This window comes from Balearica regulorum, chromosome 6, assembly GCF_011004875.1.
Source record: "Balearica regulorum gibbericeps isolate bBalReg1 chromosome 6, bBalReg1.pri, whole genome shotgun sequence".
NCBI classification, from domain to species: Eukaryota; Metazoa; Chordata; class Aves; order Gruiformes; family Gruidae; genus Balearica; species Balearica regulorum.
In genome coordinates, this window is record NC_046189.1 from 23,138,812 (window position 1) to 23,152,220 (window position 13,409).

The 13,409-nt window shown below is 38.0% G+C and overlaps 1 protein-coding gene across 2 annotated transcripts in view; it reads left to right on the forward strand.

Annotated features, from left to right (window-relative positions):
• GRB14 (growth factor receptor bound protein 14) overlaps positions 1-5,325 on the forward strand; it is a 67,601-nt gene extending 62,276 nt beyond the window's left edge. The window contains exons 13-14 of one of the 2 annotated variants that reach the window (XM_075756807.1): positions 476-569; positions 2,771-4,617. In XM_075756807.1, coding sequence (XP_075612922.1) covers positions 476-569; positions 2,771-2,854 — 178 coding nt within the window. In that variant the 3' untranslated portion in view covers positions 2,855-4,617. The other variant, XM_075756806.1, reaches the window with a different exon arrangement.
• The last annotated feature ends 8,084 nt before the right edge of the window (positions 5,326-13,409 follow it).

A 13,409-nucleotide genomic window follows, 5' to 3' on the forward strand; every position in this document is an offset into this window, starting at 1 on the left:
ATTTATGAATATTGTCCAGATGTGAAAATCATTCTGATACGTCTTTCATTACCTTTTCTGTAAGCTTCCTGTTCAACTACCTTTTGAATTTTCCCTATAACACTTGTGATTTCGGTAACTGTCAGAACCCAAAGAAAAATTCTGTTCAAAACACAAACTTAGAGGGTGCTTTTTTGTCTAAAGAGATGTGTTGTAATTCTGTGCAGTGTAAAAACTAATGTCTACAGCAGCATTCATTCTGAGAATGCATATTTTTCACATAATAGAAGAATTTACGAAGGTGAAGAAGAATTTAAGAAAAAGTATTTCCAGTGACACGTTTGCAAAGAAATACTGATTAAAAAACATAACTTACATAATACTATTTTTGCTTTTCACTAATTCTTACTGTAATGAATTTACAACAGTTTTAACTGGATATTTACAAAAGGCTTTCCAGAGTGATCTCACTGTGAAAATTTTCAATCTCTTTTAGGGTATTCCTTGTACGTGATAGCCAAAGTAACCCCAAAACATTTGTATTGTCATTGAGTCATGGATTAAAAATAAAGCATTTTCAAATTGTACCAGTAAGTAAATTTTTCAGTTTATATATACAGTTGTAAAACAAAACGTTTGAATAATTGTGGTAGAATAGTGATGGATTTTTTTTTTGTTTTGGTGTTACGTGGAAGATGTAAACATAATACCTGTATCACTAAAAAATAATTAGTATGCTTGAGTAGAGTTGAACATTTTTGAGCTTTGTTGTTTGATTTGTTATAAAGCTTGACTAGTATTATGAAATCCTAAAAGGTGCCTTGAAAAAATCGACAAATCTATTTGAACTTGAATAGAAGCAACCCTGGTGGTATGAAAATCATGTTTTAATAAACTTCATATTGCCTTTCTTTTTTCAATATGTGCACAATTTCTTCTTAGTCATCTTTTTAGGTGGACTGCCTGTGATGTGTGTATATATCTCACTGACTCATCTGTTCAGGAAAGTTTCTGTCAATATTTGCAGTCAAACATTTTTTGCTGACCTCTCTTCTTGATTCATGTTATTGTGGTATATTTATGTCCCTGTCTTCTTCAGGGGCACAATGTTAGCAAAAAATTATATCCTTATTTAGTCCAGCTACTTATAGTTAAGCTGAAATTTGTTAAATTGAAATCATATTTCCATCAGTTTTCATTGAAGATGCCATCCAATTCTCCTACCAGAATGGCCAGCTTTCCCCATCCCTTCCACTCCTGCAGAGGTGGTTTATACTGTTTTCTTTACAGGCTGCTTCCGTTGAGATGAGAAACACTTTAGCATTACGTGTTTTAGCCACAGATGCTTGACATAACTGAGCAGACCTATAGCTTTTTCTTCTCTCTTCATAAGAACCTTTCTTCCAGACCACATAATACTCTAGTCCCCATGCTTCTTCCTACTGAAGTTTCTAGGAGATTCTGCCATTTCTCAATAGAAATGAGTGTAGTGGCATTTATTTTTTGTTTCTAATCTGGTGATCATTCACCAAATTTCTGTATGCCTTACCTAGGACTTGTAGCTTATATCCTCCCCTAAAAAGGTGCTTGTAGAATAAAACTGAAGCATTATTTGGGAGGAGGAAAGGAGTGCATTAATGTTAGTTAGGTACAAACAATGGAGGAGTCCTTCATCCAAAAGTGATAGCTATGCCCTGGGTCTCATACGAGCATCAGTGTCTGCTCTGTGATCAGAATCCCAGGCATAAGATCTCTGTGCTTCTATTGACGATGGTCGCTTCTAGTATTTACTTTGGGATAGCTGTTGTGTGGTTTAGAAAATCTTCTGAACTCCATACAAACACTATATGATTCCACTTCATTGGGATGTCATTTAAGTCTCAAATTTAAGAGATCACTTTTTCTTTCCCTATCAGGAAACAGACCCTCTCTTCTGTAAGAGAGATGTGGCAGGAAGCTTGAGTTTCCTCTGAGCTGCATGATCCTCCTCTTCCCTTCAGAAAAAATTGTCCAGTCACTTCTAATGTTATTCTGCAGATGTAAGCAGTGCATTTGAGGAAGGGAACGTATACACACATACTAAAACCTTGCTCTCCTATTGTAGGATCTGTGGAGGAACTAGGAAGTGTTTGTTTTGACATAAATTGTCTACAGACTTCGGTAAATTTTTCCTGTTGATGGTCTAGAAGATCTGTACGACTTCAGTGTAAAACCTGTCTTACTTGAAGGAAAAAAAAATTATTGTTTTTGAAGTAAAGCAATTTATCCTATGCTAGTTACCAGAAAAAATAAGCCTGTAATGAGAACAACTTAATCCAGAGGGAGAATGTGAATATGGAAACTGTTAGTTCCCTAATCAAGTCCTTTCTGTTATTTAATTTCCAGTAGCATTCAGTACTCTTCATGCCATTCTCAGTACTTTGACGTACCACATGCTCTGGTTTTGCTAGAACAATACTCTTTAAGGAGTTCAGAGAAGTATTTTTTGAATGAGAGGGAAAGGGTTTGCTTCCAGTTGCTGCTGATCTTGTAAATGAAGTTATCATTTTCTAAGAAGCAAGGCATTTTGTGTTACTGCAGTAAGTTGGTAGCTTACTGGTTGGAGATCAAGGTTACCTTTTCGAATTTCAAATCCTACTGTTCTTCTAAATTCTTGCTTTTTTCCAGTCATTGGGAAGAGAAGATGAACTTTCCTACTAAATGTAAATAAATCAATGGCATCGAGAAGGTCTTCTTACAAGTTAAAAATAATTCAACTCTAAATGAATTATTTTTTTCTCTTATACCTTAGGTTGCTCTAGGTTATCCTGCATTTATAAATGTCTCCTTTCAGATAGGGCATGCAGCCTGCCAATTCAAGCTGCCCCCACATTAACAGATGCATCATGTTAACATTGGTAACGTACGACAGGTATGGCAGGTGGGTGGCAGGGAATTGATTGTAAAAAGTTGAAAAGAAAACCTTTGGGATACCTTTGGGATCCCATGCTGTGAAAACTGGAGAACTTGATAGCTTAAATGCATTTTTTGGCTTTACTACTCTGATAGAAGTTAACTTCAGTGTAGTCTATGCTGAAATTAGCTGTTCTGTAGTCCATGTGAAAGAAGAAGAATTGATATGCATTTCTGGGACTATCTTTTTCCAATCACTGTTCTCTCATAACAGCCGCCTTATCTTGCAGAACATGTTAGGTTCCTGGGCAACATAACTTTGATATGACTTTTTACTTTGCAAATATAAATTGCTTTAGAATTAGCAATCCGTCTGGTATTCACTTCAAGGTTTGGGATTAACTTGGAGAGGGAAAAATAAGCTAAAAATGAAATCCCAGTCAACAGAGATCTCAATTGTCAACTCTTCCTTGTCTTCAGTGTGTTGGCAGGAAAATTGCATGCATAAGGAAAGTTCGATGGATGATAATCCATTTTCAGATTCTTGGCTGGAGCACAAGGAGTTTACACAGGCACACATTGATAATTCCTTAACTAGCAGTGTTTGACCTGGGTTGACCAAAGTCTGAGAATAAAGAAATTACAAAGTACTTTTACACATGGTATAAAAGGGCTAGAATAACCAGGAGTTATAAGCAGTTCAACAGCTGCTTCAGATGAGAAATCTTATTTACAGATAAGAGAGTGAATTATATCTTCTCCGTTCCCCTGTACTCAAGTAGGGGGAGTTGCATCTTTCTCTAGTACACCATCTGCTACTCAATGCTAGTCCTACTTCAGGATCTTCTCTTCACTACTCTCTCAATCTTGTAAAGTATCTTTTTTCCCTTTTCTTTTTAAAAAAGGTTTAAATAGATTTTTTTTACCTTCTGTTTACATGAATACTAATTAGTCAGTATTGCACTGAAGCTTCTTGATACTAGTTGTAACAGCAGTAGAGGACATAAATTGAGAAAGTATATAGTCAGCAGTGCAATACAAATTGTGTGAGAGCTAATATTCGGTAACCTAGAATAGGGAAATACCGGTTGTAAATTTTTAAGCATCTAAAAGTCAAAAGTAATCTTTCAACGTATGTTTTCTTCTTTCTCTCCTGTATCTATGTTAATACATGCATTTGGAGCTGCAGCAGTTCTTTCTCCTACAACAAAGAAAGTATTACTACATCAAGCACGTTACTTTTGTGGTGGGCAGTTTCTTGTGTAGCAAACATCATCTAGTACACTGGTGCACTGCTGTGTAGCTACATTGCACATTACAAAATCAGCAACACAAAATGTAGCGGGTACACAGAACGTGAGTGGAGCAAAGGTTGAAATCCATGAGTAAGTTGAAGCTTGGTTGTTTCTTGTCACTCTGTAAAAAACCTCAGTGTTCGTATTAACTCTAGCTATCATTCCAAAGCAAAGGCATAAAGTAGTATTGTTAGTGCAGAAAGAATATTCCTATACTCACTTAACTGTTTTGTCCTTTTAGGCAAGTACCATTTAACTTAAAGGGGAAGTTAAAGAATGTATTATTTTTGTTGTTTATTTTTGATCCTGCTGTGAATGATCACTGTGTTTTTCCTTCTCTCAGTAGTCATAAGATTATGAATGTCTTGGTCTACAAGAAGACTTCTCAAATAAGTATTTCAATCGGGAACAAATACCATAGCAAAAGAGGATTTTTATTCTACCTTGTTTTTCTATTTTTACAGTTGGAAGATGATGGGAAGCTATTCTATACCCTTGATGATGGTCATACCAGATTCACTGATCTCATCCAGCTAGTGGAATTCTACCAAGTTAATAAAGGAGTACTGCCTTGCAAGTTAAAACACTATTGCACACGAAACGCTCTTTAACCAAAGCATCTGTAATTTGATCAGAGGGAAAGGAAGATACTAGAATACCTTTTCCTTTTAAGGCAATTTGTATAGAAAGATGGGAAAAAGCATTGCATTGTAAAGATTCTATGTTTAAGCTGCAAAAAAAAATTTATATTCTATATAGATAAGAACTTTGCTTTGTGATTGTCACAGCAAAATTAATGTTAAGGTTTTAAAAAAAAACATTCTTACCTATGTAATTCTTTAGTGTTGTCTTGGACTTTTTTTTTTAACTGAAAGCAATTTTTAAAAAAAATAATAATGTGTAACTTCTACAAAAATATAACTAAAGGGAAGATCTTTGTTCTTAGGTTTAAAAATAACTTTTTGTCTCTTCAAATGCTTCTCATGATTTCTATTCATCACATAGAAAAATAACATTTACTGTGGTGAGGATAAGAAGTTGAACTGCACATTTTATTTGTAAATAAAATGAATAAATATTTTTCACTATATTTTTGAATGCTACTTTGAGGATTATCATATACAAAAAGTGAAAAATCATTAAAACTACTTATAACTGATCAGCTGTATTGAGTTGTGCTATTACTGTTGTAATATTTTAAAGGATTTTTTTCTCTAATGACTAAATCTACATCTTTATACAGAGCTGGAGTATCACTCACTTGGCTGTGATATGTATAAACATGCATAAAGTATCAAGTAGTGCGTAAAGTGGTTTAATGTATACCTACAGTCCCTAACAGAGAGAGGGAGAGACCGAGCTGTTAGGTGCTATGGATTGTTGCAGAGTTGGGGAGGCAATCTACTTCAATTGACCTTAAAAAATAAAGGTAATGTTATCATATTTACAAATTTACAATGCTTCCAAATAAAGGTAAACCCACGGAACTTTAATCTCTGCCAAAAACCTGATGAGAGTGTATTTGCTGTTAGTTGCTAGCTTATTTTATTATTTATCACAGAGTAAAAATTTCAATATAGCTACCAGTCAACTAGTCTTTAGAGATTACCAAACATCTAACCTTCCAGCTAAAAAGAAGTTACGGTAGACCGAATCAAATCTTGGGTCATAGCATTAGAAATACTTTCGGTATCTGTGTTTTGAAAGAGAGATGATACTGCTGCATCCTTGACCAAAGACTGGAGTGGAACGGGGCTTGGATAGCAAGAGGCATCCCAGTCCTGATGCTTTGCTGTCCAATAGGTTTGATCTTGCTATGAGGGTTCAGGACCTGGCCCTGGGTATCTTTAGGTGGGGCAAAGGTTGGAGCGCAAGGTAATGCTTGGAGATGGGCCATCACACTGAATGTGGCACCTCCTTCCTGTGCTCGCTTGCATTCTCTGACTGGCATACCAGCTGTTCTGCTGTAGGAGCGGTGGGGAGAGAGGGTGAAGGAGGCCTGGGCAAGGCATGGAGTCAGATGGACCTGAGGCACTGCAGCGCCAGTGTACGTAAGCCGACAAGGTCATGTAGTTGGAAGCATTATAGTATGGTAGCTCTAGCCTATGGTTTTGTTACTGTGTGTCTGTGGAAGGCAATCATAATAACATAATACTGTGATACTTAATTTACTGACTTGATCCAGACATCACTGACCTTTTCCTCGGGTATGCAAATACAGTTTTTAAAGCTCATTAAAAAGCTTTAAACGTGTACCAAAGATGCAACATAGGTGGTGCTTAAGCTCATTACATTAGGAATGCCTTGTAAAACTTCACAGTCTAATAAATTTAACTCTTAAAACTTGAATGTAATTTCAAATTGTAATTACAAAAATATAGTTTTAATTAAAACTTCTTCAGATTTAATTTAATAATGTGATTACTTCTCAGGCCTAGTATTATTTCAGAGTTTGGTATACAATAAGGAGAAACATTCTCCTCTGCATCCCTGGTTTTTTGATCATCTTCTGCAAGCAAAATGAATTGTCTACTGTAGTCCATTTCTACTTGGACATGTGAAAGCTTTGCTGTAATTTACATTTGTATTTATGTATTTGCTAGTATGCTTGGTAGAGAAGCTAACTGCTCGGAGAGTGAGTACCTGTCACCTTTGGACCTACCAGAAAAGAAAAGAGAATGTGAGGTGGGGATTATGTCATGTGGTGGGGAAACATCAACCGTCAAGAATCTTTGCCTGCTTTTTCAGGGTTTTTTTCATGAGTGAAATTGAAAAAAGAAAACCAAACTGCAACATCAAAAATCCCCAAGTAAAACAAAGTATTGCTTAATGAGCGTGGGTTTTGGACATTTGAAAGTTTTTAACTGGCAAGTATTCAAAGCATTCTTTGTAAAGTGTTGCCTCCTGCATTTGACCAGCTCTCTTAATTACAATCTAAACTAAAATCTTGCTGAGAATACAAGATCTTTTTTTTTTTTTTTTTTTTACAAATGTGCATACCTTTCCTGAACTGTATGGTTGATTGTGACTATGCCATAAACACCAAACCAGTAAAACTAACAAAATCTAGTTTGGTGTTTAAATGACTTAACCGGCTATCTCCTTGTTTAAATATCACTGATGGAGTCATAATGTGGAAAACGAAACAAACAAACAAAACCCCAAACCAAACAAAACTCTCTGATATCCCAGGCTACTTTAAAACATGCTAAATGGTACAGGTGGTTGGTGCATGACTCACAAGATCCTTCTAGCAACCAGTATTTTCTTGTCAGAAAAATGCCAAGGTTTTTTATGGTACCACCCGGGATATGTCTGACCATAAAGTTCTTTGAGGGTGTAGGCAATGCTGTTTAAACAGAATTTCAGTCTGCTAACTGTGGCTTCTAATTAGGAATATTACACTTTGGTGCCCACCTTCACAAAGAAAATTGGCTAATCAGAAGATGTTAACGGCTCAGAGAAATCAGTGCTATTTTGGGCAAGTCAGTCTATCTGTCTCCAACAGTTTGCTTCTCTATGAAATGGGGACAGCTTTATACCTACCTCATAGAGCATTTAAGGACTGATTTTTTAAAATTTTTTTCTTAACTAATAATTGGAATTGGTATTGTTTGCAGAGGGCTTTTTTTTAATACATGATGGAGTGACACATTTTTACCTTTACTTTGGGGAGGTCAGAATCTACAGTCTTAAACTTCTTGGTGGAAAATCAGTGTCAAAAGCACTTAGGTTTGAAGCATGATATTTGAAAAGCACTTCATGCTTTCTTCAGATTTAAAATTTTATACTTCTGTGAGCCTATCTGCGTATTGCAGTGCCAGTGCCAGGAAGAGAGAAGGAGGCTTGCCACGCAGGGGTACCAGAGGCAGTGTGAGCGTACAAGCCCAGCTTCTGATCTGGGGTAATCAGCCCTACAGGGGTACGTGCCGCACGACGTGAGCCAGTTCAGAGATTGCTCTAAAGCTCAGCATTGTATTTGTGGGCATGCCCTTTGTGCCTAGGTTTCCAATCTTAAAATCTTCTTTGCTCAAAGGAGATTAAAAGTTAATTCACTGGTGTTTCATAATGCAGATACATACACAGCCAGAATTAAGGTTGCAAGGGCAGCATTAAATGACATTTTTAAACTTCTGAGTGTTTTTACTTAACAATCTTATTAAGTCACTTAATGAATTTTTTGAAATGTAGCAAGTCTTCAGTTCGTCAAACTAAATGTTTTGAAAGAGAGCTTTAACCCATTAAATAAAAGAGGATTACATATGTAACTAACTACAAGTGGGATCTTTTAAGGATAATTGAATTTCTGTCAAATGTTGTCTGTTACATCCTGGTTTAAGAATCATAGCAGTTTGTGTTTCCCTGGGGGTAGAATTATTCCGTAGTGTAAGGGGTTTCGGGGTGTCTCATGTTAAGACACAAATCAGCTTATTTCAAGGGAATAGCCTTTTTTTGTTCTTACATTGTTTAAAAGCTACTCGTCTTCATCTGAATAGAAGCTACTCAGCCATCAATTAGTTTTAACTGTTTAAACCTATTTAATAGATGTAGCTTGCAAATCAGTCTCGCCTGTCAGTAAGAAATCTTACACATAATCTCTCTTACCTTTAGTATTTTACTTTAAAAAAAATATAAAGTGACTTACAGCTTTCATCAGCATTTCTGTTTCGTTGGTAAAATAATTATTTTCATTACTGTTCTGATATTTCAAACTACTATTCCAACTTTGAAGCCGAAGCTTTCACTGAAATCATCGAAGATGGGACATACCCGTTACTTGAATATACTTGCAAGCTTTCAGAGGTTAAACACTTATGGTCTATGCATAATCAATGTGTATGGTAGTGCAATTAATGTTAACTTTAATGAAATGCATGAATATTTAAAACTTAATGAATCTGACTTTACAGCACGCTTTACAGCCTGGTTCACATGTGTGAACAGTATTGACTGTTGGCCTCTGGATGTCAGCAGCGTATCATGAAATTCCTGTAATCGGCCACTGTTTTCCTGCTTCCTCCCAGAAATATCTGTGACTTGTGGTCTCTGCACACCTCCAGAACACCCAGTGCTTTTTCCTCTTATAAATTATTCACTTACTCTGTACCAATTAGTTCTACCAGTTGCTAGGTTTGTTATCAAGTTAAGCTTCAAGACAAGAACCTGAACTCAATGAGTGATTAAAAATTTATTAGCAGAGATGATTAAATATGCAGATAGTCTGTGAAGCTTGTTCTTGAAACCATTATATTACCTTTTTAATACTAATGATTTGTATAATTAATTTTAAAAAAGCCTGAACGTCTTTTAAAAAAAATCAGAGCGGGACATAAAAGGGAAGAGATTAAATGCAGAGGAGGCAGTGAACTTGAGCATTAAACCAGCTCATTCACATGTATAGGCAATAAAGTGATTTTCTTACAGGAATAGTTTGTATTTTTTTCCCCTCTGCTAAGTTGATTATTTTATTAATCTTTTAAGCAATTTGGGAAAACTCTATCCACTAGTGAGTCATATTTTCAAAACAGAACTTTATGTGATTAACACTGATAATACAGACAATTCCCCTAAACTTTGCAGTTAAAACCTAAACTGTATCAAGATGAAACCGTTCTACAACATTTAAGTGTATGCTGGATTTGAGGCGTGCGAGTAGCCCCAGAGTTTCTGTGGGACCCGCTCAGGTACATTAATGCCACCAGGGAACTAACAGGCGGTGGCAAACGCTGAGCACAGTTTCCCAAAGGGGGCAGGCCCCCACACCAGTTTTTTGGGGTAGCGTGCGTGTATGTGAGGTGGGTGATGAGAAGAGCCCATGTCCTCACAGCTGTGCCCAGGGCAGATTTGGGGGTGGGGGCAGGTGGGACCCCCCCCGGGAGCCTGGGCTGTGGAGAAACAGCAAGGGGTGAGCGGGAGCAGTCTGGTGCTGTCAGCAGCTGCAGGGCTGGCTCTGGAGGAGACCGGCCTGCCCTCCCCTCACATGGGGAAAAGAAAATAAATTACTTTATTGCCCATTAAGGGAGTAGGTGGAGCAGAGAGACAGCCCTGGAGTCCTGGCTTTTTGCTTTCCACCTCCCCGAGAGAAGTGAACCTTCGTGGCAGCGTAGGAGTGGTCTGGAGAGCAAAGGCAGAGGGCACCAGCTGTGGCATGAAGGCAGCCCACCTGGCCCTAGCCTATGCTGGTGGTGTGGCGCAGCTTCCAGCATCTGTGTGGGCACCTGTGATGCATTAGGTGCTTTGTAACGCCTCTGCAAGAGGGTACAGGAGGTGACAAGACCTGGCCACGCACTGGGAGCTGGAATAGGCTGGGATGTGGTGGAGGCTTAGGGTGAGCTGCGTGCTGCCATCCCTCTGCGCCGGTGCCCAGCGGGGCCGGTAGGATATAGGTGGTAGGTAGCACCCCTCAGCACCGCACTCTGCGGTGAGGAGAGCCGAAGCTCACTTTTCTCTCCCTCTCCTTCCAGCTCTGCCTCCAGCTTGCCTGGTGCCAGCACTACCAAAGACCGTGGCCGATGGCCCCAGGCACCCCATGGGAGTGAGTTGCTGTGGACGAGGCTTGAAAGAAGGTGAGGGCCTGCCCTGGGGGCCCTGTGCAAAGGAGGGTACAGGCAGCCCAGGAGCTCCTGCTGTGCTCTTTGCCTCCTGGAGAGGGAGAGGTCACCCCTCAGGTGAGGCTGAGGAGCCTCACCAGCTGGAGACTGTCAGAGGTAATGAGTTGTCCTTAATAAATATGTGTGCTCGGGAGTGGCTACTAGGTGCGTGCTTGGAGGAGGCATGTTGTGTATCAAATTGAGGTAAGCATGACTAGTGGGTGAAACTGTTTCTTTTTTTTAAGATTGGAGGCTTGAGGTAGGGAGGGGAAAGCATGAGGCGAGGTTATCATGTACCTGTTGTGTTGTTTTGTGGGTTTTTTTCCTGTTTATAAATTAGAGTGCCTTTGTTTTCATAATGCTAAGTTGTATGTAGCAGTCTTTTGGCTTCAGTGAAGTGCAGTCTATGTTTTTTTGCCCTGGCCAGAGTAGAGAGCAGAACTGCAGCACAGCCTTTTCTACAGTGAGACCCAAGTGCCACTGACACTGAACTTGTGTGGCTAGGATCTCACTGTGGAGGATAAGCTTAAGCAAAAATGGTTGTTATTTATTCAAAATAGTAGGTGTGCTTCTCTTGATGCTGTGAAACTAGACTGTGACCTAGGAACTTCCTCAGCAGAGTACAGTCCATTTCTCTGGCTCTCTGGGAGATGCACTGACTCAGGTGTACAACTTCTTACTCTGAGCTAGGTTGAAACACCATGTTTTCACAAACATATTCCAGTTTCCCCTTCTATTATGCTAGCTACCTACTTGAGGAAAGAGAAGGAGCAGAGGAAAAAGCATTAATGAGGCTAACCAAGTTGGTAAAAAAAATTGAGAGGACATGGAATGAGGTGCTGCCTGCTTTCCTCCTTGTTGTTGCAGCAGAACAGAAGAATGAGGCCTTAGTCTTGTGTTCCTGAATATGGGGTAGGCTGATGTGCTCCCAAGTGGGACCACAAGTTTAGATTTTTTTGTTTTTAATGTCAGTGAAAACTTTCTAATGTGAAGAAAAATCCTTAAACTGAGGGAAAAGAAATATATCCCTTCAAATCATTTTACAATGCAAGAGGATGCAAGTGGGAGAAAAAAAATGCATGAGACTTTCACAGGTTGGAGTTTTTTGTTTGGTTGTTATTGTACTTTTTTAACCAAGAAAATCTTATTCTGTTAAATTCTGTGAAACTCTGCAATTGCCAAATCTATGCTAAATTGCCTATGCTAAATGCTTAAGTTCTGGGAAATAACTCATGGAAAAAGATCTTCTGGTGATGGATGTGAGGTCAGCTATTCAAACTAAAATACTTTCTCCCCTGTTAGATGGTATAGGGCTGTGGTGCTCAGACCATATGCATAGTTAGTTATTTATAGGCATTTAAGGAGAATGTAAAGGAGGTGATATGTGTAGGAGGTTGGAAGGGTAAGGAAAGAATTTTAAAAGAGATACTAACACTTGGAACAACAATAAATATACTGCTGGAGTGACTTTTCCTAACCTGTACACGTCACATCTGAAGGGGTTTGCTTCTGTATTGAACAATTAATGAAGTCTTCATTTCTGAAATGAAGCATGTGCTTATTTGTGTGCTGTGCATAATGCTATGGATTTCAGTATGCTTAAGATAATGTGTGTAAGTGTTGGCAGGATCAGAGTCAAAGATGTCAAAAATAACTTGGAGGGCTTGTGGAAATTCACGAAGTGTAATAAGGTGATACTTCAATTGATGCTGAAGTGGAAATTGTAGCAGGTATTATATTTAATGATGGACTGTGGTCACTGGGTTCACTGTGACTGAACAATATCCATCTCTATTTTTGAGGTAAATGAAGAGCAGTATATGAAGTTGAACTAAAAATTAGGAATGTTTTTCTTCTTTAGTACTTGTACATTGATAATGCTATTTGCACTTATTATCTTGTACTGTGTATTTAAGAAAAAACACACAAAAAACCCAACCAAAAAAAAACCCCACAGCCTTCTTTGCAAGAAAGGATTTGTGGTAGAAATCTATATTTGAAGTGGCCTTGGCCTTGTGAAAGTGTAAGATGTATGATACTTTTGAAGAAAAAGTTCCTCATTCCTTAGCACTGTAGAGTTAAGAACTAAAAAGCATTATGGGAATGATCTAACTGTTTCTATTTCTTTGCTAGAAATAAAACTAACACACTAATTCAATGAGTATTAGCAGTACAGGTGGACCTTAAAAGGGCCTCTCCACTGCAAAGTAGTACACCTGAATTATATTACCCTTTTGCTTAAGATAATGAGGGTTTGCAACAAATGAGTTCTAGGTTGTTCTGTGATGAAGTTAAATGCTTCTTTGCAGGAATGTGTGTTTCACTTCTGCTTCTACTTCCACTTGAAATAAGGCCATATCACTCAGTGTGAATTTAGAGACATAGGGAAGAATGAACATGCTTTTGCCATCATGTTGATCCAAGAAGCTGCAAGACTGTTAACTATTGATGTTCTTCTAGGCTTTCAACTCTTATTTCCCTCTGTATATAACTCTTTCTAGATAATCTTTTTATTACTTGCAAAAATTCATCTCTCTCTCTTTGAAATATTTTTTTGGTTATTTATGTTCTTAGAATTGATTTTTATAGAAAAGAGGAAAATACCCTCTTTGCTATATGAAGAGCATTGTTGGTTTGTGGTTCTTTCAACCAG